The 26,648-nt window shown below is 50.8% G+C and overlaps 1 protein-coding gene across 1 annotated transcript; it reads left to right on the top strand.

Annotated features, from left to right (window-relative positions):
* Positions 1–1,044: 1,044 nt before the first annotated feature.
* On the top strand, positions 1,045–18,409 carry LOC102453711 (uncharacterized). Its single transcript, XM_075918060.2, has 4 exons — positions 1,045–1,132; positions 5,705–5,905; positions 12,273–12,386; positions 12,695–18,409. The coding sequence occupies exons 2-4, from the start codon at positions 5,719–5,721 to the stop codon at positions 15,010–15,012; spliced, it is 2,619 nt and encodes an 872-aa protein (XP_075774175.2). The 5' UTR covers positions 1,045–1,132; positions 5,705–5,718; the 3' UTR covers positions 15,013–18,409.
* The last annotated feature ends 8,239 nt before the right edge of the window (positions 18,410–26,648 follow it).

The raw sequence follows: 26,648 nt of genomic DNA, 5'->3' as shown, positions 1-26,648 counted from the left end.
TTTCAGTGGTGGGAGCTGCCACGTGGCAGGGGTGGCTGTGGCTGGGAACCAGACCTGCCACATGCCCAGGAGGGAGGAGTGTCTGCTCCAGCGGTTGGGAACACGTGTTAATAAGTTGGGTGTCACAGCAGCACGCATTCAAACCAGCGCACATGACCTCAATATTGGTGCACAAAACTCACTCCAATCATGGTTGGAAAATCTTAGCAGGAACAAAATCAGAAACTGCTCCTGGTTGCAGTCTTACAAGGGAGCAGCTCTCTACAAACTCCCTGGCCTAGCCCGTGGCTCAGCCCCGGGGTTATATGCAGAGCTGATGGGGCAGGGGGAAGCTGAAGAGATGTGATTCAAACCCTGCGGCAGGGCCTGGCAGGTGAGCTGGGTAGCCCCAAGTGTTTGTAATTCAGGGTTGGTGGTTGGGATCCCCCGCCGCCATCCCTGGGGGCTGCTATGGGCTCCCTAAGCCTCGGCCCAGAGTAGGTGGAAAACCAGGGTCTCCCCATCATAGCCCAGGCTCCCTGGGCGGCTCTTCCCGCAGTCCGGCTCTGGCTTCTAGCCTCACCCCCCCTCAGCCCCATGATCCCCTCCCACCGCAGCCTAATCCCCTGCAGCATCCCATCCCCCCGCAATGCAACCCCTACCCCCTCATCCTCCCCTCACACATCCCTTCACCCCCCTGCTTGCCCCCCATCCCTGTGTCCCCAGCGCAGCAACCCCAGTCCCGCCCCCATCCCGGAGCAGGAGATGAATCCGGGGGGGAGGGGGGCGGTTAACCCCTTAGTTCCCGGGAGCCTCACGCCCAGGCCGGGCAGGGGCAGCCCCTGGGGAGCGGGGCTGGGGCAGGAGCCAGCGACTCCCCGCGCCGGGCGCTGCTGGGGGGCGCGGCGAGGCTGGAGACTCTCCCGGGGCGGGGCTGCCGCCCCCGCAGCCGGACCGAGCCCTGGTCAGGCAACCAGCGGAGCCCGCGTGCGGGGCCAGCTGCACCCAACATTCCAGCTCGCCTGCGCCTGCGCAGACAGTGAGGGCAGCAGCTTTAGCCGCGGCTACTGCGCATGCTCCGGTTGGGGGGCGCCTGCGCAGCGCGGCCTAAGGAGAGAACGTTGGGACCAGCTGCTCGTGTCGCTTCAGCCCGGTGCGTGCGGGGCGGGCCGCGGGGCCGGGGGCTTGTTCAGGGACCAGCCTGGCCGTACGGGTGCGGGGAGGGGGGGGTGCACGGGGAACCCGGGCTAGGGAGGGGCAGAGGGGAAGGAAGTGGGGGGAGGGAAGGAGCCAGCTGCAGTGTTTGCAGAACCGGCCAGTGGGGCAGACGTGGGTGGTTCCTGTTTCCGGATGGGGCATCTCAGGGCCCTTCCCAGGGCTGGGATCTGAATGGCCCAGTGTCCCCCAGGGCCTGGCCAAGGCAGCTCTTCCCTGCCGGGTCAGGTGGAGTCGCCTGCTAAAGGGGCTGGATGCAGGGGAATGGTTTAGATACAGCCCCTTGCAAACGCTGCCGTGGCCAGGCCTGGGTTTAGGGTCTAAAAGAATCCCTGATCTGCTTCTGTGGCTGCATAAAGCTACCTGGCTCACACTATAAAGCAAGGGTAGGGAACCTCAGGGCTGGACGTAGCCCCTGGCTTGCCTGGATCCAGCCTCCAAGGCTCAGGGACCCGCTTCCCCCCAGCACTAGGAAGCCTTCATTGGCTTTCTAGCTCCCTTGCCACTACCAGTGGGGCTGGAACACAAAATCTACCAGGCTGGGCCCCCCCTAGGCTCTGGCATGGGGAGTATCTTCTTCTCAGTCAGGAACCACATCAGTGAGGAGGGTGTTGTTTTTTCTTCTCAGTTATGTGTAGCCCCCAACTGATTTTTCTGTGGGTCAGTGGTCCCTGATCCAAAAAAGGTTCCTCACTGCTGTTTTAAAGTTTGTTTATGGAGGGGAAATTGCTGCATAGAATTATAAGGGTGGCGTGGAAATCTGTTCAGGGGCCAAACTGACTGCATAGGTAGGGAGATCACACAGCTGGCTGCAGGGCCAAAGGGCAAAATTGGATCAGGCAGTGGGGTTAAGAACAGCATCTGGGCACGTCCAGAAAAAATAACCCAGTGGGGGGAAGCATTTGCAGTATTTGTAAGAATACAGGAGAGGGTTTTTCCCACTGCCAGGATGGAGTGTTGCAGTGCCCACTTGCCAGGGCTGTGTGGGTGGCTAGTGCCTGGAGAAGGCACCTTCTACCTGCCTGAGAGGCTGGATACTGGGAAAGGTGGTGAGATTGAGAGGCTGGGGGCTGCCTGTGTGAGCTGCTGTTTTGCCTCCTGCCTGGCACCCTAGTCAGGGTGAGCAGCGTCCCAGGTTTAAAGGGACAGGGCTGGATTTAAGCCCTGCTGCAGGGTCCTGACTTTTTCTTAAAAATAGGCAAATTGCCCTGTATTTTCTGTCTCCCCCCCGCCCCCCCATCAGCGCTGGCGGGTCCTGATGCTATCGGATCCCTGCTTGGCAACTGCCCACCTGCCAGCAGGGAGTGAGGGTCTGGTAGCCGCTCCCCCAGCTGGTCCATCAGCATGTTTCTGCTGTGTGTCAGCCTTCTCCCCCCCATCCCATTTCTGTCTGGCACTAACTGTGCTGCCAGCAGCAATGACTGGTCAGTATGAGCAGGCGCCGGATGGCAGCTGGTGACTTGTTCCCTCTGCTGCCTGCCCCACCAGCCCTTTGCATCCTCCCCCTTTTGCTGTCCCCTCCCTGTTCTGCCCCTTCATGCTCTGTAGCCCCCCTGTATCTCCATCTCCCCCTGCCCTGTGCTGCCTCAGAGAAATGTGATCCCAGGTTCCAGGACAGGGGAGTGTGTCCTTGGGGGCCAGTCAGGCAGGAGGGAGGAGAGCGCCAGCCAGGGAAAGCCAGGTCAATCAGTGAGAGAGGTGTACAGGGGAGCGGTCCCCTCTCTGCCATGTGAACCCTAAAGCCTTAAAGATAAGAAAGCTCCAGCTACACAGTAATTATGTTTAACAGGGACCTGATGTTAATTTGAACCTTTGAGCTGCTCAGTTCTGATTGATTGCTGTGGAGCTCACTTGAATATGAATAATTTTACCAGGTGTCCAGTATTCAACATAAGGAAATATGGTCACCTTAGCCCATGTGCTTTTTTTACATCACCGACCATATTTGCTTTCTGAACATTCACTTCAGGCCAGATTTTTAAATGTGAAAACACCAAGATACTTTTGAAAATAATTTTGGACTTGAAAACTTATTACAAATCCATATTTCTATAAGTCATTCCCCACTCTGCAAACACTGAAGTACGCGCTTTAATTTTCTATTCCCTTATTTATTGCATATATAAATATTTGGAATTTTGCTCATGTACATGTACTTCGGTTCACATATTTCAGTTTCTCTGTGTGCTACATCTGTTGTTACAATACATTCCAATGGTGCTCTTCACTCTTCCTACTGTTCTGTGTTGCCAAAATCCAGGGTTTTTAAAATGAATTCTCTCTCTTTTTTTGCAAGAGTTCAGGGCCCCATGCTTACATCACCAGAGGTATCTCCTCCCTGTGTCTCTGCAGGAGAAAGCTAGTGCATGGTCACCTATGTCTGTAAAACACACATTCACTTAACTGCAGCCTGGGTCATGCCACTTCCCGTGGGTCCTCTTGGCTGCCAACAGTGAACCACAGCCAATGGGAGCCATGAGGCTTCATATGTCTGGAGCCAGTAAGTAAACAAACCAGAGCAGCCCATTAGCAGCTTTCTCAGAGTGGGCCTGCAGACCACTTTGAGAGACACTGCTCTATGGGGTACAATGCTAAAGGTGTGAAGTTAAAGCACACAGGCTGTGTCTAGACTGGCCAGTTTTTCCGGAAAATCAGCCACTTTTCTGGAAAAACTTGCCAGCTGTCTACACTGGCCACTTGAATTTCCGCAAAAGCACTGACTTTCTACTGTAAGAAATCAGTGCTTTTTGTGGAAACACTATGCTGCTCCCGTTCGGGCAAAAGTCCCTTTTACGCAAAACTTTTGCGCAAAAGGGCCAGTGTAGACATCTGAGATTTGTTTTGCGCAAAAGCACGTTTAGATTGGCCACGGACGCTTTCCCGCAAAAAGTGCCAATCTAGATGCTCTTTTCCGAAAATGCTTGTAACGGAAAACTTTTCCATTAAAAGCATTTCCGGAAAATGATGCCAGCCTAGATGTAGCCACAGGCTATGTCTACACTGGCCCCTTTTCCAAAAGGGGCATGCTAATTTTCAACTTCAGAATAGGGAAATCCGCGGGGGATTTAAATAAAGATGTCCGCCGCTTTTTTCCGGCTTGGGGGAAAGCCGGGAAAAAGCGTCTAGACTGGCCCTAAAGTAGGAATAAGAGATCCTCCGGAATAGGGCTTTATTCCGGAGGATCGGGCCAGTCTAGACGCTTTTTCCCGGCTTTCCCCCAAGCTGGAAAAAAGCGGTGGACATCTTTATTTAAATCCCTATCCCCCGCGGATTTCCCTATTCTGAAGTTGAAAATTAGCATGTCCCTTTCGGAAAAGGGGCCAGTGTAGATGTAGCCACAATGTATAGTACCTTCAATCTTGGCTATTTCACTGCTCAGTCAATTCAGTTTCAATATGGGGTTGATTTAAAACAGTGTATCTTAAACTTTTTGAGACCACGGAACACCAAACAATATTTTTTTATGCAGAACACTTATGAAATTTTTTTTTTTTAAATAACTTGTCAAACAAACAAACAAAAAAAGATAAAAACAAAGAAGTAACAAACACAAAGAAAAGGTCACGGCACACCTGCGAATTGTCCACGGAACACCAGTGTTCCACAGAACATAGTTTAAGAAGCACTGGTTTAAAACAATAAATAGGCTGAAAAGGCTGAGAACTGAGTACCACCGTATCCGTCTGTTCATGGAGAGAAACTGCTGCATCCCCAAGGGCTCTGCAGTCAAGTATATGGCTCAGTGAAAATCAGGAACTGAAAGCTGAAGTCAGACAATTTCAGGCTAGACAGGAGTCATAAGTGTTTGATGGGGAAGAGGATTAGCCAAAGGAAGCGGTGGATTCTCCATCTCTTGATGTCTTCAACATCGGGCAACTCTCTAGAAAACATGCCTCGGGGAAATAGAGCTTTGTGCCTGGGTAACTGGGTTAAGTGTAATGGCTTGCGCCACAGAGGGGGTCAGACTGTGTGACTAAGGCTACTTCTGATCCCATTAATCCATGATTTTTAGGATCTCATCTTGCAAACACGCAGCACACAGGTTTAATAATAAATATCTGAATAGTCGTATAAACTTCACTTAATCTCTGTTGTGGAGAGAGTTTATAAAGTCTCTGTTGGATGAGAGAACCAAGGTCTGTGCTGCAAATAAATGGAGGAAAACTAGGGGTTTTAAATACAGCAGCCTAAATTTAGCTATATAGCAGCCTACATCCATATTCAGACAGGTGAATATGTGGGTGGTTTATCGGAAACGCCTGATGCTCAGAACTGAATCCCATTGTTACAGGCATAGGAACATTGAAACTCAAGCCAGGTATTGAGAGAAGTGAATGTGGATTTGGGATCTTACTTTTGTGTGCTGTTTATGGAATATTGAGACTCACCATTTGCCCAAAATGACCGCATCTAGCATGTGTGTCACCAGGGACAGACTCTGGGGAAACTGGGGGTGTGAAAAGGATTAAAGCCCCTTCTGATATGTCTCCATTTGTCCTCCACCTGACAGGCTGCAGAACACCCATGTCTTGCTACAGCTCAGCCCATGGCCCACAGATCCAGAGAAAGGAAATGGCTGTGGTGGAGCCGGTGACCTTCGAGGAGGTGGCTGTGTATTTCTCTGAGGAGGAATGGGCTCTGCTGGACCCGGGTCAGAGAGCCCTCTACTGGGATGTGATGCATGAGAATTATGAGGCCGTGAGCTGGCTGGGTAAGGATTCCTGTCCTCTCGGGTATCAGAAGCTGGGCTGGCTCTGGAGTAGCTGTGTTGGGTTTTGTTCAGGGTCCCTCATTGCTCTCTGCTCCCCCTAGTGTCAGGAGTATCAGCCTCAATAATCCTGGCTCCTGTGTGAGAGACTGCCCCTCCATGCCCCCTCCCAGGGGAAACAGGTTGAGGGACATAGCAATGGTGCTGCTTTTCCCACAGCCAAGATCTCAATGTGCTTCCCCACCATCCTGCACATGTTGTGCCTTGGCTGGAGGTGTCAGTGGAAAGACCCAGGCAGGAGCAGCAGGTACCAGAGTTCTGGGTCTGGCTGCTGTTAGTGCCTACAGGGTACCGTTGTGCCACTGGGCTGAGCCCCTGGAAGGAGGGTGCAGTTCCTGGGGTCCTTCCCTGCCTGTGGCTGATCTCTGTGACATGCTGGTTCCTGCCCGTGAGAGGGGCTGGGTGGTGGGGCTGCGGGAGTGTGAGTGAGTCATGGGGGCTACGTCTACATTGGCCCCTTTTCCGAAAGGGGCATTTCACAGGTCGTAATAGGGAAATCCGCGGGGGATTTAAATATCCCCCGCGGCATTTAAATAAAAATGTCCGCCGCTTTTTTCCGGCTTTTAGAAAAGTAGGAATAAGATCCTCCGGAAAAGGGCTTTTTTTCCGGAGGATCGGGGCCAGTGTAGACGCTCTTTTCTAAAAGCCGGAAAAAAGCGGCGGACATTTTTATTTAAATGCTGCGGGGGATATTTAAATCCCCCGCGGATTTCCCTATTACGACCTGTGAAATTAACATGCCCCTTTCGGAAAAGGGGCCAGTGTAGACGTAGCCTTCATGTTTGGTGAATGTTCTGTGGAGGTAGCCCTATAGTAGATGAACATAGGGAGAACCCTTCTTGCATTTCAGGCACCGCACTTGGGCTACATCTACACTAGCTCGTTCTCACGCAAAAACTATTTTGCAGAAGAGTTCTTGTGCAAAAACTCTTCCACAAGAGAGCGTCTACACTGGCTTTTGCGCAAGAGCATCCTTGCCAGTGTAGACGCTCTCTTGCGCAAGAAAGCTCTGATGGCCGTTTTAACCATCGGGCTTTCTTGTGCAAGAAATTCATGTTGCCTGTCTACACTGGCCTCTTGTGCAAGAACAGTTGCGCAAAAGGGCTTATTCCTGAGCGGGAGCGTCAGAGTTCTTGCACAAGAAGCACTGATTTCATACATTAGAATGTCAGTGTTCTTGCGCAGGAACTCACGGCCAGTGTAGACAGGCAGCAAGTTTTTGCGCAAGAACGGCTGCTTTGGCGCAAGATCGCGCCAGTGTAGATGTACCGTATTTTCCGGCGTATAGGGCGACTGGGCGTATAAGACGACCCCCTATCTTTTTAATTAAAAGATAGGGTTTCATCTTATACCCCAGGGCCCCTCCGCCTCCTTTGCTCCCGGTGTCCCTGGTCTGCTGGAGATGGTCCCCAGCAGACCAGAGGCACCGGGAGCAAAGCCGCAGCAGCTTTGAAAGCCTCGGGGGAAGCCGGCGGCCGGGCATCCCAGGCGCGCCTGGGCTGCCCCCCCACCGGAGCCCCTCCGCGGCTTTGAAAGCCGCGGAGGGGCTCCAGCGGCGGGGCATCCCTGGCGCGCCTGGGATGTATACCCGGCGTACAAGACAACCCCCGATTTTTGGGGGATGTTTTTTAACATCAGAGGTCGTCTTGTACGCCGGAATATACGGTAGCCTTGGTGTTGGGAAAACTGTGTTCAATTCCCTGCTCTACAGACTTCCTTTGTCACCTTGGTCAAGTCACTTACATTGTCTTTGTCTAGCCCCCTACATCTGCAATAGTTAATATCATTATGTCCCTGGTTCACAGGACTGGGGAAGGATACATACATTAAATAGGAGAGATGCTCAGCTCCATATAAGCACCCCTGATTGACACTGGAGATCCCAAGTGCTGTTGTGACTGATAATCTTTGCTTCCCATAGTGGCTGCAGTGCCTCATATATTGCTGCTAGCTCCACAGAGCTTTGTTACGGCTGCTCAGGGCAGCTCTTTCTGGAGCTCTGATGCCAGCGGCACTGGCAGAGCATCCAGCTTGCCCATGAAGCACAGCTCAGGGTTTTTGCTAAAGAAAGACCCAGGCTCCATTTGGGGACTAAGATGCTTGCCCAGGTTTATTGTCGAAGGAGCAGGGTGCTAGTGTCCCAGCTCCCCAGGCACAGGTACGGTGAGACGTGTCCCACCCCAACAATGGTACTAGCTCAGCCAGCAACCAGAACGCTGCCCCTCAGCCAGCACCCACACGCCCCTCCTGTGACTTCCCCTTTCATACACCTTGACACAAACATGGTGCACGTTGCACTGTGTCTTTCTACTCCCCCGCCTCCCCCACTTGTCCTTGTACCTGTTCATTGTAACAAAACATCCGTATCCATTATCCCCTTATTCCTCCTGATTTGTGCAAGGGTCAGTGTGTTCCTCTGCCACCTCTCCGGAGTGTGTGTTTGCAGGTAGTGCACAGATCGGCGTGTTTTCCACCACTGTTCCCTCTGGGTGTGTCTAGACTACATGCCTCCTTCGACGGAGGCATGTAGATTAGCCAGATCAGAAGAGGGAAATGAAGCCGCGATTAAAATAATCGCGGCTTCATTTAAATTTAAATGGCTGCCCCGATCTGCCGATCAGCTGTTTGTCGGCAGATCGGGGCAGTCTGGACGCGATGCGCCGACAAAGAAGCCTTTCTTCATCGGCACAGGTAAGCCTCGTGAAACCAGGTTTACCTGTGCCGATGAAGAAAGGCTTCTTTGTCGGCGCATCGCGTCCAGACTGCCCCGATCTGCCGACAAACAGCTGATCGGCAGATCGGGGCAGCCATTTAAATTTAAATGAAGCCGCGATTATTTTAATCGCGGCTTCATTTCCCTCTTCCGATCTGGCTAATCTATATGCCTCCGTCGAAGGAGGCATGTAGTCTAGACACACCCTCTGAGATTTTTCCATCCATGAGAGAAGTGAGTTTCGTCTTGTGCACCGATATTGAGGTCATGTGCGCTTGTTCGGATGTGTGCACATGACCTCAATATTGGTGCACTCAAGTTATAAACCTCTCCCTTTTCCCCTCTGCTGCTATGTCTCCCACCCTTCCCTTGCCCCATCTGCCCCCTGGGTGCGTGCTGCTGCCCCTCACCCTCCTGCTGTCCTGCCCTTTTCACTCCCCTCAGCCTTCCTGGGACCTGTCCCCCTCCCCATCCTCTCTGACCCCTGCACCTGCCCTTCCTTTCCCCCCGTACCTGCCCATCCACTAGCCTCCCTCCCCATCCCCTCTCCTAATGCCTCCCTCTACCCACCTGCCCTGCCTCTCTCCTCTGCCCTCTGGTGCCTGTCCCTCCCCTTCCGTGTCTGCCGTTCTGCTTCACCCCCACAGTTCTCCTGGCACCTGCACCTTCCCTTACCCTCCCTGCCCCGGTGCCTCATTGCTCCTGCCCTCCCAACACCTGCCCTCTTTCTCCCTGGTGCCCACCCCCTCACTACTCTCTGCCCCAATTCTCATGCCCCTCTGTGCCCTCGCACATGACTTCCTCATGCCCACCCCTCCTTTCAACCTCTCTTCTACCCTCTTGCCCCCTCCACTTTCCTCTCCCAGCATCACCCTGTCCCCTCCCATCTCTCACTCTTACTGACATCTGCCCTTTCCCCTCATTGTCTCTTCTTCGACTCCCTGGCATTTGTCGTTCTTCCACCCTTTCCCGTGGTGCCTTCTTCTTTCTTCTCCTGCTCTGACTCCCTCCTCTCCTGTCAGCCCCTTGCTCTCCTCACCTCCCCTTCCCTTTGGTTCTCCCCCTGCCCTTTCCCTCACCTTCTGCTTTCCTGATATCTGCACCCGTCAACCCTCCCAGGGCAGAGCACCATGGAGGGCAGAGTGGGGGTGCTATTTTTAGTACTCTGCCCCTGCCCCAGAAGTAGCTGCGCTGTGGCCTGGCTCCAGTCCCAGAACACAGGGTAGCTGCCTGCCATGCGAGGCCGCAGTACTAAAAATAGCACTGTGGCCCCCGCTCCAGTCACAGCACATCGGCGGGGCTGCTTGATGAATTATCTTGTCTTCTGCCAACTCTCTGTCTAATGATTCGTTATCTCAGGTTAAATCATGTTTGATACTACTTCTGTGCTTTTTGGAAATGGGGTTAATGAAGTTTAAATTTCTGGACTTTCAAAGTCATTGGCAAGTTGGTCTAAAATTGAATAGCTCCCTTTCTTAATTCTCTTTCTTTTCAAATATTTCACACACACAGCAACTCCTTTCTCCAACTCGAGTTACAACACAACAGCCTGACATGCTAGAAACACACATGATGCTGTTACCATATTATTTTATTCTGCATATTATACGTAAGCATCCATCAGAGAATTTCCCATCCAGCAAGTTCAGAGGTGAAAGTGTACAGAGGCAAGAACAAGACTCATCTTCTAGCCTAGATGAACATTACTCCCTAGGGATGGCGGCTGGCAGTCAGCGAGCCCTCCAGCCAGACATAACAAAGTACACCCAGCCTAACGTAAGGAAAGGAAATCCCTCTGGTGAAAAGCCTCTCTCCTTGAGCACAGGCAGGGAATGGTCCTGGCTGCCAGCCCAGAGTGGCCCGCCCCTCTCAGCGGCACAGACCCAAGCACCCGGCACAGTGGAGATCCCCAGGGAAGAGGTTTGTACCGAGGAGTCATACCAGCCACTCACAGCCACTGTTGCCACATGGGGGCCGCAGGTGCTGAGGCAGTGAGGGAAAGACACTACAGTCTCCTCTAACCCAAGTCAAACCGCAGACAGGCGGCAGCCGCCAGGGCACACCCCGCACCTTGGAGCGTGAAGTGGTGCACACCACCAGTGGCCCATTCCCCAAGGGCGGGTCTCCTTGTGTCCCATGTGCCCTCTGCAGTCCGAGCCCTGCCTGTGGGCCTCAGTGTCAGAATTGCAAGCCCTCACCAGAGCAGCATGTTCCTGTCCTTCCCTGGGGTGGGTGGAGGGATGAAATGGGTCATAAGGGAAACTTAGTTGTACTCTGGAGCAGTGGTTCTCAACCTCTTTGGCTCATAATGCAGACTTTTCCATGGACCACAAGCCAACCACCTTGATGACAAAATGTATGTAGACGGGCGTGGGGGTACGTGGTCTGGGTGAGAGCTAGGATGCAGGAGCAGTCTAGGTGGGATGTTGAGGGTAGGAGTGGGCAGCAAGTGGGGGATCTGGGTAAGGTGTAAGGTGCAGGAATGGGCTGAAGGGTAGGGGCTCTGCCAGAAGGATGTGTGCAGGAGCGGGTTGGGCATGCAGGGTTTTGTTGGGAGGGGAGTACATTAGAGGGACAGGGGTGTGGGGTCTCAGTGGGAGGAGAGGGGGTTACCTGGCTCCATTCCCCCCACCACTCCCGGGCATCGCCCCATGCTGTTCCCATTGGCCATAATTATGACCAATGGGAGCAGCAGGGAAAGCCTTCAGGTGTGTGCACACAGAGCCATTTCCTTCTCCAGCAAGTCATACCCAGCCTGCAAGGCTTGCTCTCCCTCACCCCCCATCCTGTATGGGAAGCTGGTGCTGGCGCTTCAACCTTGGAATGGGGGTTTCGGGCCATAGCACCAGCGCTGGTTCCACACTGAAGGCTAGGAGGCAAGTCCCAAGCCTGTGGCCCATCTGCAAGATGGTCGTGGGCCAGTAGTGGTCCTTGGACCACACTTTGAGAACCACTGCTCTTGAGGATGCAGCAGAGAGCTCAGTTCTTCCAGGGAATAAGGGGAGGAGGGCTGTGTTCTGGATTTTGTACCATCCAGAGCCCAGTCTCTGCAAGGTGGGGAAGGAGCCTCTCTGAGGGTACATCTACACTTGCGCCTTAATTCGAGCTAGGGATGCTAATGTAGCCGACCGAAATTGCTAATGAAACGGGGATTTAAATATCCTGCGCTTGATTAGCATAATCTTGCCCGCTCATTATTCCGCTCAACAGATGATTTGAACCAGGAAGCGCATTCCGGACCCCTTGGTTCGAACTAACGTTATTCCTCAAAAAATGAGGAGTAACATTTTTTGAGGAGTAATGTTAGTTCGAAGCAAGGAGCTTTATTTGAACTAACACGTCCCTGAGCGCGCTTCCTGGTTCGAATCAGCTGTTGAACGGAATACTGTGCGGGCGAGATTATGCTAATGAAGCGCAGGATATTTAAATCCCTGCTTCATTAGCAATTTCAGACGGCTACGTTTGCATCCCTAGCTCGAACTAAGGAGCAAGTGTAGATGTACCCCGAGTGGGTGACTCAGATTCTGGCTCTGGAAGAAGTACTGGCACAGACCTTAATGAACAAGATCAACACTTGGCTGATTGCTCCCTGAGCAGGATTTCCAGTCTCCAAAGCTCATGTGATCTCGTGGGTGGAGCGAGGGGAGGAGCTATGGATCCCAGATCTCCAGGGCTATGAAGAAGGCGAGATCATCAGCCACACCCACACAGGTGAGCAATCAGCTAAACTGACTCAGAAACCAATTTCTGTGTCCTCATAGTAGGTGTCACTTGTGCGTTTTCATCAGTCCAGCTGACCCTTCAGCCTGTTTTCAATTCCAATCAGAGGATGTGGGGGAAGGCTGGGTTCACTCCTTTGGGAATGGGTTGTGGGGTAGGAGGATGAACTCAGCTCATGATTATTGAACCTTTCCAGCCATTATTTGGGTGTGTTCCCTCTTTTCTATTCCCCTTTCAGAGTTTTCCTTTTAGCTCAATGCAGAGAGAATGACTCCTGGATTCTCTCTCTGTCCCAGCAGGTGATGGGATGCAGAGTGACAACAATGAGGAGTGTCTTCAGCAGGAAGAATCAGAGCAAGTGGCTCCACGTGGGATATTATTGGGAAGATTTGAAGGGCATGTTTTTCAGAGCCCTGAGCAGGGAGAGACCTTGGAGAGTCAGCATAGCCCAGAAACGCAGAAGGGAAACCACCCAGAGAAGGAACAGGGTGAATCCAGTCCCAGAAGCAGAAGTGTGTGTCGTGAAGTTTTGGGAAGTCCCCAAAACCTGTACCCCCATTTGCAGCCAGACATGACTCTCAACCGGCAGGTAGATCAGGAGGTTTATTGCTTCACAGGGACACAGTGTAGCATAGGATCGATGTTAACACAGGGACACAGAGCAGCCAGTATCATTCCTCTCGGGGAGAAGGGGTCCTGGGCCCTTCTCCCCCCTGTTCCTATTGTAAGCCCCTCCTCTCATCCTAACACAGCTGAGAGTGACTCATCCCCCCAGGCCCTAGTCCCCCACCTGGCAGCCCCACCTCCCTTTGTCTCCCTTACTGGGCAGGAATTATCTCCTATGCCTGGCCCTCAGGTGTCAGGGGCCGAATACTCTTCTGCAGTGAGTTGTCCCCCTCCTCCAGACAGTGTTGCAGGTCCTGGGACAGTAGGAACCACACACAGCACACAAAGCAACGCAGCAATGCAGTCCCTGCTACAGCACAGTGTGAGAAGAAACACAGAAACCATTCAACAGAAAATCCTCCATCAACAAACACTCTACACTTACAGTGACTATGCAACTCTTATTGAACATCCAACAACACACGCAGGAGAGAAATCCTTCAACTGCTCTGACTGTGGGAAAAACTTCAGTAAGAGGTCAGATCTTGAAAGACATAGCAGAATCCACACAGGAGAGAAACCCTTTTATTGCTCTGAGTGTGGGAAAAGCTTCAGTAGGAGCTCAAATCTTTTTCGACATCAGAGAACCCACAATGGAGAGCTATGTTTCAATCCCTTTAACAGTGGGGAAAGTGTCAGTGAGAGCTCAGACCTTGTTAGACATCAGAGAATCCACACAAGGGAGAAACCTTTTTACTGCTCAGACTGTGGGAAAAGCTTCAGTCAGCGCTCAAATCTTGTTACACACAAGAGAATCCACACAGGTGAGAAACCCTTCAGTTGCTCTGACTGTGGGAAAAGCTTCAATCAGCACTCAAGTCTCATTAGACATAAGAGAAACCACACAAGGGAAAAACTTTTCAATTGCTCTGACTGTGGGAAAAGCTTCAGTGAGAGTTCACAACTTGTTAGACATAGGACAGTCCACACTGGGGAGAAACGCTTCATCTGCTCTGACTGTGGGAAAAGCTTCGGTAGGAGCTCAGATCTTGTTACACATATGAGAATCCACACAGGGGAGAAACCCTTCAGCTGCTCTGACTGTGGGAAAAGCTTTCACGGGCGCTCACATCTTGTTAAGCATAGGAGAATCCACACAGGAGAGAGACCCTTTTCCTGCTCTGAATGTGGGAAAAGCTTCAGTAGGAGCTCAAATCTTTTTAGACATCAGAGAACCCACAATGGAGAGCCATGTTTCATCTCCTCTGACAGTGGGAAGAGCTGCAGTGAGAGCTCAGACCTTGTTAGACGTTGGAGAATCCACACAGGGGCGAAACCCTTTTACTGCTCAGACTGTGGGAAAAGCTTCAGTCAGCGCTCAAATCTTGTTACGCATAGGAGAATACACACAGGGGAGAAACCCTTCAGCTGCTCTGACTGTGGAAAAAGCTTCAATCAGCAGTCAAGTCTCATTAGACATAAGAGAAATCACCCAAGAGAAAAACCTTTCAGTTGCTCTGACTGTGGGAAGAGCTTCAGTGAGAGTTTACAACTTGTGAGACATAGGATAATCCACACTGGGGAGAAACCCTTTAGCTGCTCTGACTGTGGGAAAAGCTTCAGTAGTACTTCACATCTTGTTACACATATGAGAATCCACACAGGAGAGAAACCCTTCAGCTGCTCTGACTGTGGGAAAAGCTTTCATGGGCGCTCACACCTTGTTAAACATAGGAGAATCCACACAGGGGAGAAACCTTTTTGCTGTTCTGACTGTGGGAAAAGCTTCAGTTGGAGCTCACATCTTATTAATCATAAGAGAATCCACACAGGAGAGAAACCCTTTAACTGCTCTGACTGTGGGAAAAGCTTCAGTAGGAGCTCAAGTCTTGTTACACATAGGAGAACCCACACAGGGGAGAAACCCTTTGATTTCTCTGTGTGTGGGAAAACCTCGAGTCAATGCTCAAATCTTAACAATCATCATGCAATACACACAGGAGAATCCTAAACCTCCCTTGCTGCAATTTAAGCCTCTTTCTCCTTCTCCTATCATCAGAGGCCAAGGAGAACAATTTTTTCCCCTTCTCCTTGTAACATCCTTCTAGGTACCTGAAAGTTGCTATCACGTCCTCTCCCAGTCTTCTCTTTTCCAAAATAAACAAACCCAGTTCTTTCAGTATTCCCTCGTAGGTCCTATTTTCTAGACCTTTAATCATTTTTGTTGCTCTTCTCTGGAGCCTCACTAATTTGTCCACATTTTCTTGAAATCTGGTTCCCAGAACTGGATACGTAGTCCAACTGAAACCTAATCAGAGTAGAATAGAAGAATTACTTCTCATGTCTTGCTCACAACATTCCTGTTAATGCAACCCTATAACTTCTCATTCTGCAGGAAAAAGTTCATTCAACACTCAGAACTTGTTAGGCATAGGAGACTCCATACAGGCAAGAAACCACATAACCTAAGTTCCCTGTAAGCTGTGTGGTCATACAGCCTTACTGCAGCCTAATAAATGCCTAGCAAGCACTTTAGGCCTATGGTAGGGATTGATGCCTCTGCTACTCATGGGTCTCAACCCCTGCCCAGACCTGCGATGACCGGCAGACAGTTTGCTATTCCACAGCCCCAGAGCTGCTATGGCAAGGAGAGGTGCCTCCTCCCTCGGTCCCACACTAGCATATGAGCTGAGGGAGAGAAAGCTGGTGGAAGTCTTTTCTCCCCAAATGTAGCCCTTTGGTGGCCTGCCCCTCAAACCTCTCCATCCTTGGCCCACCCTACATATCATTCCTCCACAGCTCAAACCTCTGTCTCAGCCCTGAGCCCCTCATCCCCGACTTCACCCCAGAGCCAGCCCTCCCTGCTCTCCAACTCTTTGCCCCAGCTCTGAGCCTTCTTCGCAAAATCCAAGCCCCTGAGTGCCACTCCTACCACATGTATTTTGTTCTGTGCACCAATATGGGGATGTGTCACACTTCTCCCCATATTGGGGCCCCTAACAAAACTTGTTCACATTTGTGAGAAAAATAGGTGGAGCACTGTGTATAATTGCTGTGATTGAGAGAAGCTTCTGTGGGAGATCAGACCTTGTTAGACAGGAGAATCCACACAAGAGAGGAACCCTTCAGCTGCTCTGATGGTGGGAAAAACTTGGTAGGCGCTCAAGTCTTCTTAGTCATGAGAGAACCCACACAAGGGAGATACCCTTTAGTTGCTCTGACTGTGGAAAAAGTTGTAGGAAGAGCTCAGATCCTACTGCACATCAGACAGTTCATATATGATAGAATCCCTATAACTGCTCAGATTGTGGGCAAAGGTTCTATCTGAGCTGATACCTCATTGAACATCTGTCACCAGTGAAAGGTGACAGCTGTAGTTCAAGCTGGAAAGCTTTAATAAGTGTTCACATGTTCTATCACATTGGAGAACCCAAAGATGAGATGAAAAAAAACCTGACAGGCATTCGAGTGAGTACCAGAAGGGGTGCCCAGGCAGTACCACTACTGGGGACAATCCAAGGGCCTACCGCACAGTGAGGAGCCCTTTCCGCCCCAAGGGAAGCCACAGAGCCCCTCTCATCACACAACCCCATTATCTAGCAATCCACCTTGCTCCAGTGACAAGCCAGCTGGGTGATGTTTTGCATGTAATGAGCTGGGGCACATGAAAGCTGACTGCCCCAGGAGCACCAGCAGAGTGCAATTCATTACACTCTTGGTCAAACCAAGAGTCCTCAGGCCCAGATGCTTCTCAGATACCCCCAGAGAAAAGGGAAACTGAATATGGGTGGGAAGAAGGTTATTGCCTGGAAAGAGACTGGAGCACAGGTGTCTGCGATCTATCAGTCCCTAGTGGACCTTGAACTCTAACTCAGAGACTCAAGTAACTGTTCAACCCTTCAAGGCAGATTCCTTTGTCCTATCCACAGCCAAGTTGTCTCCTATGTACAAGGGCTGGTCAGGAATTTGGACTTTTGCGATCTAAAATTATTATCCCTTTCCTGTACTGATGGGAGAGGACTGAGACAAGCTGAGAAGGTGGGAATGGTCACCTGCAGCAGGGCTAAGTATGCCTCCACACGTAGCCCCATTCTTGAGCCATCTACAGGGACCCAGTTTGTATCCTCAGACATCCCAAGGCTGGAGACCCAGACAAAAATGGCAGAACCAGATCCCAGACGAGCATCTACAGTAGCAGCAGTGGATCCATTGAGAGACCTGAACAAAAAAAAAGCAACTAAATGCAGTTAAGTGGAGTGGGAAGTGTCAGGAAGCTTTCAAGCAGCTTAAGGCTGCTCTTATGTCTGATGCTATTCTAAGGGCCCCAGACTACAACAAACCTTTCTTTGTCACTAGGGATGCATCAGGGCGTGGTGTGGGGGTAGGTTTGATGCAGACAGGGCCAGATCAAGAATTCTGCCTTGTTGCATTCCTCAGGAAAAAAATCTTTGAGAGGGAAAGCCACTGGTCTGTCTCCAAGAACGGATGCTACATCATTGTATATGCTCTAGAGAGTCTATGGCCATACATTTGGGGACAACATTTTCATCTGCAGACCAACCATTCTGCTCTGAAGTGGCTTCACACAGTCAAAGAGATTAACAAGAAATTCCTTTGGTGGAGTTTTGGCTCTCCAAGACTGTGAAGTGTGACATCCAACACATTTCAGGAACTTCTAACAAAGTGGCTGATGCACTCTCCAATGAAAGTTTTTCAGATTAAGCCAGTTAAAACTCACCCTGTATCTAAGTCATTGTATTCCATGCATGCAGGGGATCTTGTTTAGTTTTTTGTATATTTAGTAGTGAATTTAGTGTGTGCAAGTATAGTATTATGTTTTCTTCTAAACCTCCAGAAAAGAATGACAGCCATTGTTCAGTATTGTCTGTGATTTGAAAGGTGTGTGATGGATAGGAGTAGTGCTGGCCTTTTCTGAACATCCCAGTATTCAGTTAAACCTATGTAGCTAGAAAGTGTTGGCAAGAAGCCAGCAGATCCAATAAGAAGAATGAATTGACATTTGAATTGTAAGAGATACCTGTCTCCTGTGTTTCTTTGTGTAAGTTTTAAACCAGGAGCTGAGGGAACAAGACAAATTGAACCAGATAGAACTACTATGCCTACAAAGAATATGGGGCATGGAAATGGACTGGACCTTGAAGCATGGGTATGTGAGTAGATAGGAAATGTCTATATAGACACAATGCTACACTGCAGGCTTCTTGCACAAGAACTGTTTTGCACAAGAGTTCTTGTGTAAAAGGTCTTCCAAAAGAGCACATCTGCACTGCCATATGCTTTTGTGCAAGAGCATCCATAGCAGTGTGGATGCTCTCTTGTACAAGAAAACTCCGATGGTCATTTAAGCCATAGGGCTTTCTTGCACAAAAAACCCCTAGTGCCTGGCTACACTGCCTCCTTGCAGAAGAGCTCTTGCACAAGAGGCTTATTCCTCGTGGGGAGAGGAATAACTCTTGTCCAAGAAACCCTGTTTTCCAACGGTGTACTGTAAATTTACTTGCGTGAGAACATGCGTGTAGTGTAGATACCTGAAGTTTTTGCGCAAGAACAGCCGTTTTGTGCAAAAACTTGCAGAGCGTCTACACTGCACGTGCGTTCTTGGGCAAGCAAATTTACAGTAAAGTGTCAGAAAATAAGGTTTCTTGCGCAAGAGTTATTCCTCTCCCCACGAGGAATAAGCCCTCTTGCACAAGAGCACTTCCGCAAAAAGGTAGTGTAGACAGGCAACAGGAGTTTATTGTGCAAGAAAGCCCTATGGCTTAAATGGCCATCGGAGCTTTCTTGTGTAAGAAAGCATCCACACTGCCATGGATGCTCTTGTGCAAAAGCACATGGCAGTGTGGATGTGCTCTTGCACAAGAATTTTTGCACAAGAACTCTTGCACAAAACAGTTCAGCTATGTCTACGCTTGCGGCTTCTTGCACAAGAAATATGCAAATGAGGCTGAGTGGAATATCGCTGAGCCTCATTTGCATATTGTGACGGGGCAGCCAGCCTCGCCACGCTGCCCCGCACTGTCAGAAGCGGCGGGGGAACCTGGAGCTGCATCGATCCTGGCGGGTGCGGCCATGGTGGTGAGGCTGCGACCCGGGCCGGCGCTCTTGGATGACGTCCCCCATGACGTCACCCCGGGACTCCCGGGGAGCCAGATGACACAGGCGGGGGCGGAGCCAGCAGGGGACGTGGAATGGCGGCCCTTTGAAAAGGGCCGAGAGAGGAAAGCAGAGGGGAAGAACACAGAGAAGCCAAAGACTCCTGCTGCCACTCGAAGAAGGCAATGAGCGGTGAGTCTTTCCCCACGGTGGGGAGTAAACTAATTCAGACTGGGGAGAAGAGGCCCAGGGCAGGGCCGTGGACCCCGTGAATGGAGGGTTAAGGGGTCTTGACCCCCTCCATTGGCCAGGGAGAGCCTTTCCTGCCTTAGGGCCCTGGGCCGGGACTCGAAGAGAGGGAGGGCCTGAGTCCCCTCCCCAGTCCCCCCTGACCCGCCTTGCGGCCGATCCCGTCGGCTACGACAAAAGGCCTGGCCAGGGGTCTCTAGATATGAGGGAACAGTATTGCCTCCTCCTGGACTTGGGTGGGGACGAGAGACTAATCAGTTACACGTACCTAATGAGCCACCTTTTTTTTGCAGAAGAGGCTCTTGGGCAGTGTAGACAACTCCTTCTGGCCCCTTCTTGTGCAAGAAAAACCCTCTTGCACAATGCTGTTATTCCTGAAAATAATCAGCATAGTGGCATTGCACAAGAGGTCTTTTCTTGCGCAAGAAGGGGCAGTATAGGCACCTCCTTATGGCACAAGAGCCTCTTCTGCAAAAATGGTGGCTCATTAGGTATGCAAATGAGGCTTGGCAATATTCCATGCTTAGCCTCATTTGCATATTTCTCGCACTAGAGGCTGCGAGTGTAGACGTAGCCTTCTTGCACAAAAAGCCTGCAGTGTAGACATAGCCTCTGTGTTAAATCCATGTTCCACTCCTCCCTACATTGTAACCTTAAACAATCAGTTTTTAATTTGTTCTTTTCTCAATTGCATTAATCCACCTTGCAACCAAGTATGCTTTATCAAAAATATCTTTTTTTGTTTTGTTAATAAAATCACCTTTTTTTAAGGCGATGATTTGTTTCTAGTGTCCTGGAAGGTAATAGGAGCTCTGTGTATGCATGCTTAAAACTGAGAGGTCAGCTATCAGAGATAACAGGCTTTCTCTTTTTTTCAAGCTCACTTGTAGTAAAAGAGCTTGGAGTACTACCCCTCTGGAAGAAGTTCCAAATGCTTCTTCCTGGGTTCAAGAAGAAAGGGGTTGTCACTTGGCGAGGGCAAGGTTGGGAATCTGACTTGGGAGCACTTAAGCAGAAGCCTATCGAGGCAGGGTATGTTTAAGGTCTCTTGCGGGCCACCATCTTCTGCCTTCCGAGTGCCAGAGTGGGGAATAGCCTTGACACGTTGGGTGCATCGAGACTGGCAACATCTTGCCGGCTGTCTAAACTGGCCTTGAGAATTTGCGCAAGAACACTGATGATCTAATGTAAGATTCTCTTTCGAATACTCTTTCAAAAAGCGTTTTTGAATGCAAACAGGGCTTTTTCGAAAAAGCGGCTCACTTTTTCGAAAGAAGAGGTTGCAGTCTAGACGCTCTCTTTCAAAAGAGGCTTTTTCGAAAGAGGCTTCTAGTCTAGATGTACCCCAAGGCTACGTCTACGCTGGCATGATTTTCCGAAAATGCTTTTAACGGAAAAGTTTTCCGTTAAAAGCATTTTCGGAAAAATCGCGTCTAGATTGGCAGGATGCTTTTCCGCAAAAGCACTTTTTGCGGAAAAGTGTCCGTGGCCAATCTAGATGCGGTTTTCTGCAAAAAAGCCCCGATTGCCATTTTTGTGATTGGGGCTTTTTTGCGGAAAACAGTACTATGCTGTCTACACTGGTCCTTTTGTGCAAAAGTCTTTCGGAAAAAGACTTTCGCCCAAACGGGAGCAGCATAGTATTCCCGGAAAAGCACTGATGATTTTACATGAGATTGTCAGTGCTTTTCCGGAAATTCAAGGGGCCAGTGTAGACAGGTGGCAAGTTTTTCCGCAAAATCATCTGATTTTGTGGAAAAACTTGCTAGTCTAGACACAGCCCAAGTGTGACCTGCCCGGTCTCTGGACTGGTGGGGATTCCCTGGGCCATGCCCTCAGCCCAGGGTCTCCCTCGTTCTCTTCAGCTGCTCACACCACCCAGCTCTGATCTGCTCCAGCCCTGGCTCCATGCTGCTGCCGCACTGATGCTGCTCTGCCTCCAGCTTCCTGGGCTGCTTCTGCCTCTCTCTGTCTGTCCCCACTCTGCTCCCCAGATCACTTTGGGTCCCTGCTCCGACCTGGGTAATTGCAGCTCAAGTGCAATAGGACTCTTCCCCACTCCTGGCTCTCATTAACCTGCCTGCCGTGTCAATCAAGTTGACCCGGAGCATTCTGGGTTCCTACTGTAAGAAATCAATGCTTCTTGCGGAAATACTATGCTGCTCCCATTTGGGCAAAAGTGGGGAAAGCTTTTGCGCAAAAGGGCCAGTGCAGACAGCTCAGATTTGTTTTGCTCAAAAAAGCCCCGATCGTGAAAATGCCGAGCAGGGCTTTTTTTGCACAAAAGTGCGTCTAGATTTTGCGGAAAAGTGTCCATGCCAATCTAGACGCTCTTTTCCTCAAATGCTTTTAACGGAAAACTTTTCCGTTAAAAGCATTTGTGGAAAATCATTCCAGTCTAGACGTAGCCCTGGAGAATTGTGGCCAGTTCTGGGCCCCCCCTCCCACTACAAAAAGGATGTGGATGCATTGGAGAGGGTCCAGCGGAGGGCAACCAAAATGATTAGGGGGCTGGAGCATATGACCTATGAGGAGAGGCTGAGGGAGGTGGGTCTATGAAATAAGGAAAAGGGATCTTTCGGAAAAGGCTTTATTTTCCGAAAGATCCGTACCTAGACTGGCGCTTTTCTCCGGCAAAGCTCCATGCTGAAGAAAAGCAGCAGCCATTTTTATGCTAATGAAGTGGGGGAGATTTAAATCCCTGCTTCATTAGCAATTGCGATACGTCTAATTTACATCCCTTTTACGAAAAAGGGATGTAGTCTAGACGTAGCCCGTGTTGTTCTTGCCTTAATTTTTGTATTCATGCCTGTCAGTGTGAAGAAAGTTATTCATAAACACACCTAAGTTGCAGCGGTTAGCATGTGCTGGGAGTATCATTGTGGCCCCCGGGATTACCAAAATTGAATAGCCCTGGCCTAGAACTTAATAGCCTGGCTAGAGATTGAGGAGGGCTGAGATTGTGTCATGCTGCTTCACCTGATGCCCAGGCATTTGGACCCTCTTGTCTCCAGCACTCTTCAAGGAAGGAGCAGCAGGGCCATGCTGAATAGTCAAGGCAGGATCACAGACCCCAACCCACCTTTCTGCCTCTGGGTACATGGAGTAATTGGCAGCTCTTACTGACAGCTCTATAGGAAGGTTTTAGTGGGAGATTGGCTGAGTGGTTAAGGTGTTGGAGTAGATATCCAATAGGGTTGCCCTACATGAATTTAAATTCTGCTCACAGCCAGGCCTGTGGTTTGGCCATACCCCTACCCAGGGCAACACAACTACACAACCCCTGAGACACTCTCAACTCCCCCTTTTGCTCCTTTCAGGGAGCCCCCTGGGATGGTGCCTCATGCTGAGTCCCTGAGGTCTCAGGCAAACTCTCAGTGCATGCAGAGGGAGGGGCCACAGGAGGCACTTAGCCCCCTGGCTCTGCCCATGAGAAGAAGGAATGAGGAGACCCCTGTCTCTAGAGAATAGGGGCCTTGAGCCCACTGCTGCTAACATGCACGGCCTGGCCCCTCCATCCCCAGAGCGCGGGGGAAGAGGAGAGAGCATGCGGCCAAGACTGGCCTCCATAGCCCTGGAGCACCAGGGGGAGGGAGGAGGCTGCGCGGCTTGGCTCAGCCTCTCCAAGCACCAGCTGGGCGGGTGCTGAGGCAGCAACACATGGCCCCCAGCGTACCTATAGGTGATGTTCTGGGGGCAGAGTGTGGGCATGGCCATGCCCGGTGGTTGGGGAAGAGAAAACCTTCTCCCAGCACCAACACCCATGCTCACAGAGCTAGGCAGGACTCTGCCTGAGGGATCCTGGCACAGGGGAAGAAAAGAGAGTGGAGTTTGAGACTTTAGACCTACCCCCTCTCATGAGCAGCTAAGAGGGAAGGGGGCATTTTAACTCCTCCCTTCCTCTGGGCTGGAATTCCAGCTGCGAGGAGCAAAATGTAACACCATTGGAAGATTGAAAATCACTGCGCCAGGCATAGTGGAGCCAAAATCCATTGGAGCATTCAACACAGGTGGAAATGCTGCTGCCTCTGCAACTTGCTGTCACTTTTGCCCCTCTCACTCCTGAGACCGCACCTCTCTGAGCCTCCCGCCTGCCTGTCTTTTGCTGTGTGTCCTCTTGGGGAGTCCACTCCCTCTGGACTCCGGGGGCCTCCCATCAGGCCCCGCCAAAGAGTTTGCAGGGCCCAAGGTAGCACCCTGTGTTTGGCCGAGCCATACGGCTCCCAGTCAGGGTCGCAAGTGAGCTGCCAGGTGGGCAGAGCCAGGCCCTAGGCAACTGCCTCCCTCACCTTGCCCAAAGGCTGGGCCTGTCTCCCATTCCTAGAGGCAACAATGCAGCCCAGGTCTCTAGCCCTGATTGACTCTCACCGGCTATGTCTACACTGGCAGCTTCTTGCACAAGAACGACTGTTCTTGCGCAAAAACTTGCCTGCTGTCTACACTGCACATGTATTCTTGCGCAAGTAAGTTTACAGTACAGCATTGTAAAACAGGGCTTCTTCCGGAACAAGGAATAAGCCCTCTTGCACAAGAACTCTTCCAGAAGAGACCAGCGTGGATAGGCAACATGAATTTCTTGCACAAGAAGCCTCTATGGTTAAAATGGCCATCAGGACTTTCTTGTGCAAGAGAGTGTCCACGCTGCCATGGATGCTCTTGCACAAAAGCACATAGTGTGGATGCACTCTTGTGGAAGCCCTTGTGCACAAGAACTCTTCCACAAAAAGAGTTCTTGTGCAAGAAGCTGCCAGTGTAGATGTAGCCACCCAGCATAAAACAGGAGGGTTTAGTGAACATCTGAGCAGAGGTACCCAGGCAGGTAGCAGGTGAGGACCACCACAGGAATGGTCAGTATCCAGTCGGTACTCTGCATAAGCTCAGCTCTCAGCACAAATTCAGCTGCCATCTCTCTGCTGCCTACTCACAGCTCAATTGCCCTTCTCCAAACTTGCCTCCTGCCCACACTGCACCCCCAGTGCCTGGGAGTTGCTCCCTCTGGGACCACATGGTAATGCGAGGGGTGGTGGCCAGCTGAATGGCAGTCGCTGGGCGGAAATGAGATGTGGCTGGGGGTTACCACTTCTCGGCCTTCTGGTGAAGTTCAAGAGTAGTATTGGCGAGAGTCAAGAGTTGGGGAAAGCACAGGCTTCCTCCTCAGAACTACATCCACTACCCTGCTGATAGCCAGGGACTTAGAATCACATTGCACTGCTGGCTGCACTCTTCCCCTAACCCGTGCCCCAACAGGAGAATGAGTCTGTTTTGGAACAAATCCCCAAAGCTCCATATGCACAAAGCTCTTAAAACACCGTAATGTACAAAATCAATGCTTCTTGCACAAATACTTTCACGCTCCCGCTCAGGAAAAAGCCCTCGTGTGCAAGAATACTTACGCAAGAGGGCCAGTGTAGACAGGGAAGAACTGTTTCGCGCAAAAAAGCCCCAATAGCTAAAATGGCGATCACGGCTTTCTTGTGCAAAATCGCATCTAGACTGGCCACGGATGCTTTTACGCAAAAGCACTTTTTGCGCAAAAGCATCCCTGCCAATCTAGACGCGCTTGTGGAAATACTTAACAGAAAAATTTCCGTTAAAAGTATTTCCGCAAAATCATGGCAGTCTAGACACTGCCAATGTGTATAACTAATCAATCTTACAACCCATCTCCTGTAACTTCTCCAGCCCCAGATCCTGCACCTATCTATCCTCCAATGAAATACACCCTGCCCTTCCTCCCTCCCTGTCTCTTGGGATGCTAAAGGGGATAAACGCTACTCCTGTGGCCAGGCACGCATGGATAAAGAAATGCACAAATGAATAAACTAAGTAAATGTATGAATGAATAAATGAACTCATGAATAAATGCATGGTGGTATAAATAAATAAATGGAAGTACATGAATGAATGTGGGCTTGAATGGAGAAAAGAAAGACTGATGGGGGGGAGGGAGAGGTAAAGACTTAAGAGAATCTGAATCAATGAGAAGTCTTGTGGCACCTTAGAAATTAACAGATTTATTGGAGCATAAGCTTTTGTAGGCAAAGACCCACTTTGTCAGATGCATGTAGTGGAACTTTTAGAGGCAGGTATAAATATACAGGCACACGAAAGGAGGGAGTACCAACCAAGAGGAAGGCCAGAGATAATGAGGTCAATTTAGTCCGAAGATGTAACCCCTGCTTCCCTCCCCTGCCCAAAGCAGGGAGGGAGTGACTCTGTTCCTTGCTCCCTTCTTCTTGCTAAGTGACAGGTAGCTGGGAGCTTCTGCAAGATGAGCTCCTGCCACAAAGACCCAGTAGCTGATCATCCCAACCTGAGAGAAGGCGATAAGAACAGGACTGAGATCTTTCCTGCAGCCAGCCTGAACACGTGCCTGATGCCACCGTGAAGGGGGAGAGGGCAGCAGCTTCTCTACTTCAACTTCCTGATCCCCCACAAACACCCTCCTTTCCCTTTGAAGACTTTGGACCCTGGGAACCCTGAGCAAGCACATCCAGAGTTTGCCCACAACCAACGGATGGCTTTCCACAGTAATTGTTGCCATGGGCCCTTCACTCACGAGATGCAGGTTCCACCAGTCCACCTCCCGCAATAGCGGCTGCTCCATCATTGATCTGCACCTCGGGACCCGAGTCAGCAACAGGAAGTGACACTGTTGGCCAAGGAAGGGGTGACTCTGCCCCACCAGGCAGCTAATCGATTGAGCAGCCCCACAATCAGGACCAGCAGGAGCAGCCCGAGGCTGGCTGCAGCATCTGGCACCCCAGGCAGAAGGCACAGTCGGCACCCCTGCCTGCATGGCCATGATGTCATCGGGCGCCCTAGGCAACTGCCCGAGGACCAGCCCCACCTCCATGACCCCCACTCTGTTATACTACTTAGAAGCCATGGGATCTTGCTCTGGGGAAAAGGCAACATGCCGCATTTATTGAAAATATAGTAGAAAGCAGTTTTCCAGTCTGTTGCTCGCCTTCAGCAGTTGGCTATTAGCATTTACACACACACACACACACACACACACACACACACACACACACACACACACAAAGTCAGTGAAGTAGGAGGATCGGGACCAGGTTCCTTTCAGTCCGGGTTGAGATCCCCATGGAAGTGGCAGACAAACCCGAAGTCTGTGGCAAAGCAGCTTCTTCTCATAGCAGTTTCTTTACACTGGGACCAGCAGGCTTTGCATCACGATGCTGTAATCAGCCGCTGCTTGGTGAGTGCTTGTTTCCTCAAGTTGTTCTTCTCTCTTATCTGTTGTCCCATCAGGCTGGTTTCAGT

Source organism: Pelodiscus sinensis, chromosome 19, assembly GCF_052426305.1.
Source record: "Pelodiscus sinensis isolate ZL-2025 chromosome 19, ASM5242630v1, whole genome shotgun sequence".
NCBI lineage: Eukaryota > Metazoa > Chordata > Testudines > Trionychidae > Pelodiscus > Pelodiscus sinensis.
The sequence above is the reverse complement of the archived record's forward strand: the minus strand, read 5'-3'. Positions and strand labels throughout refer to the sequence as shown.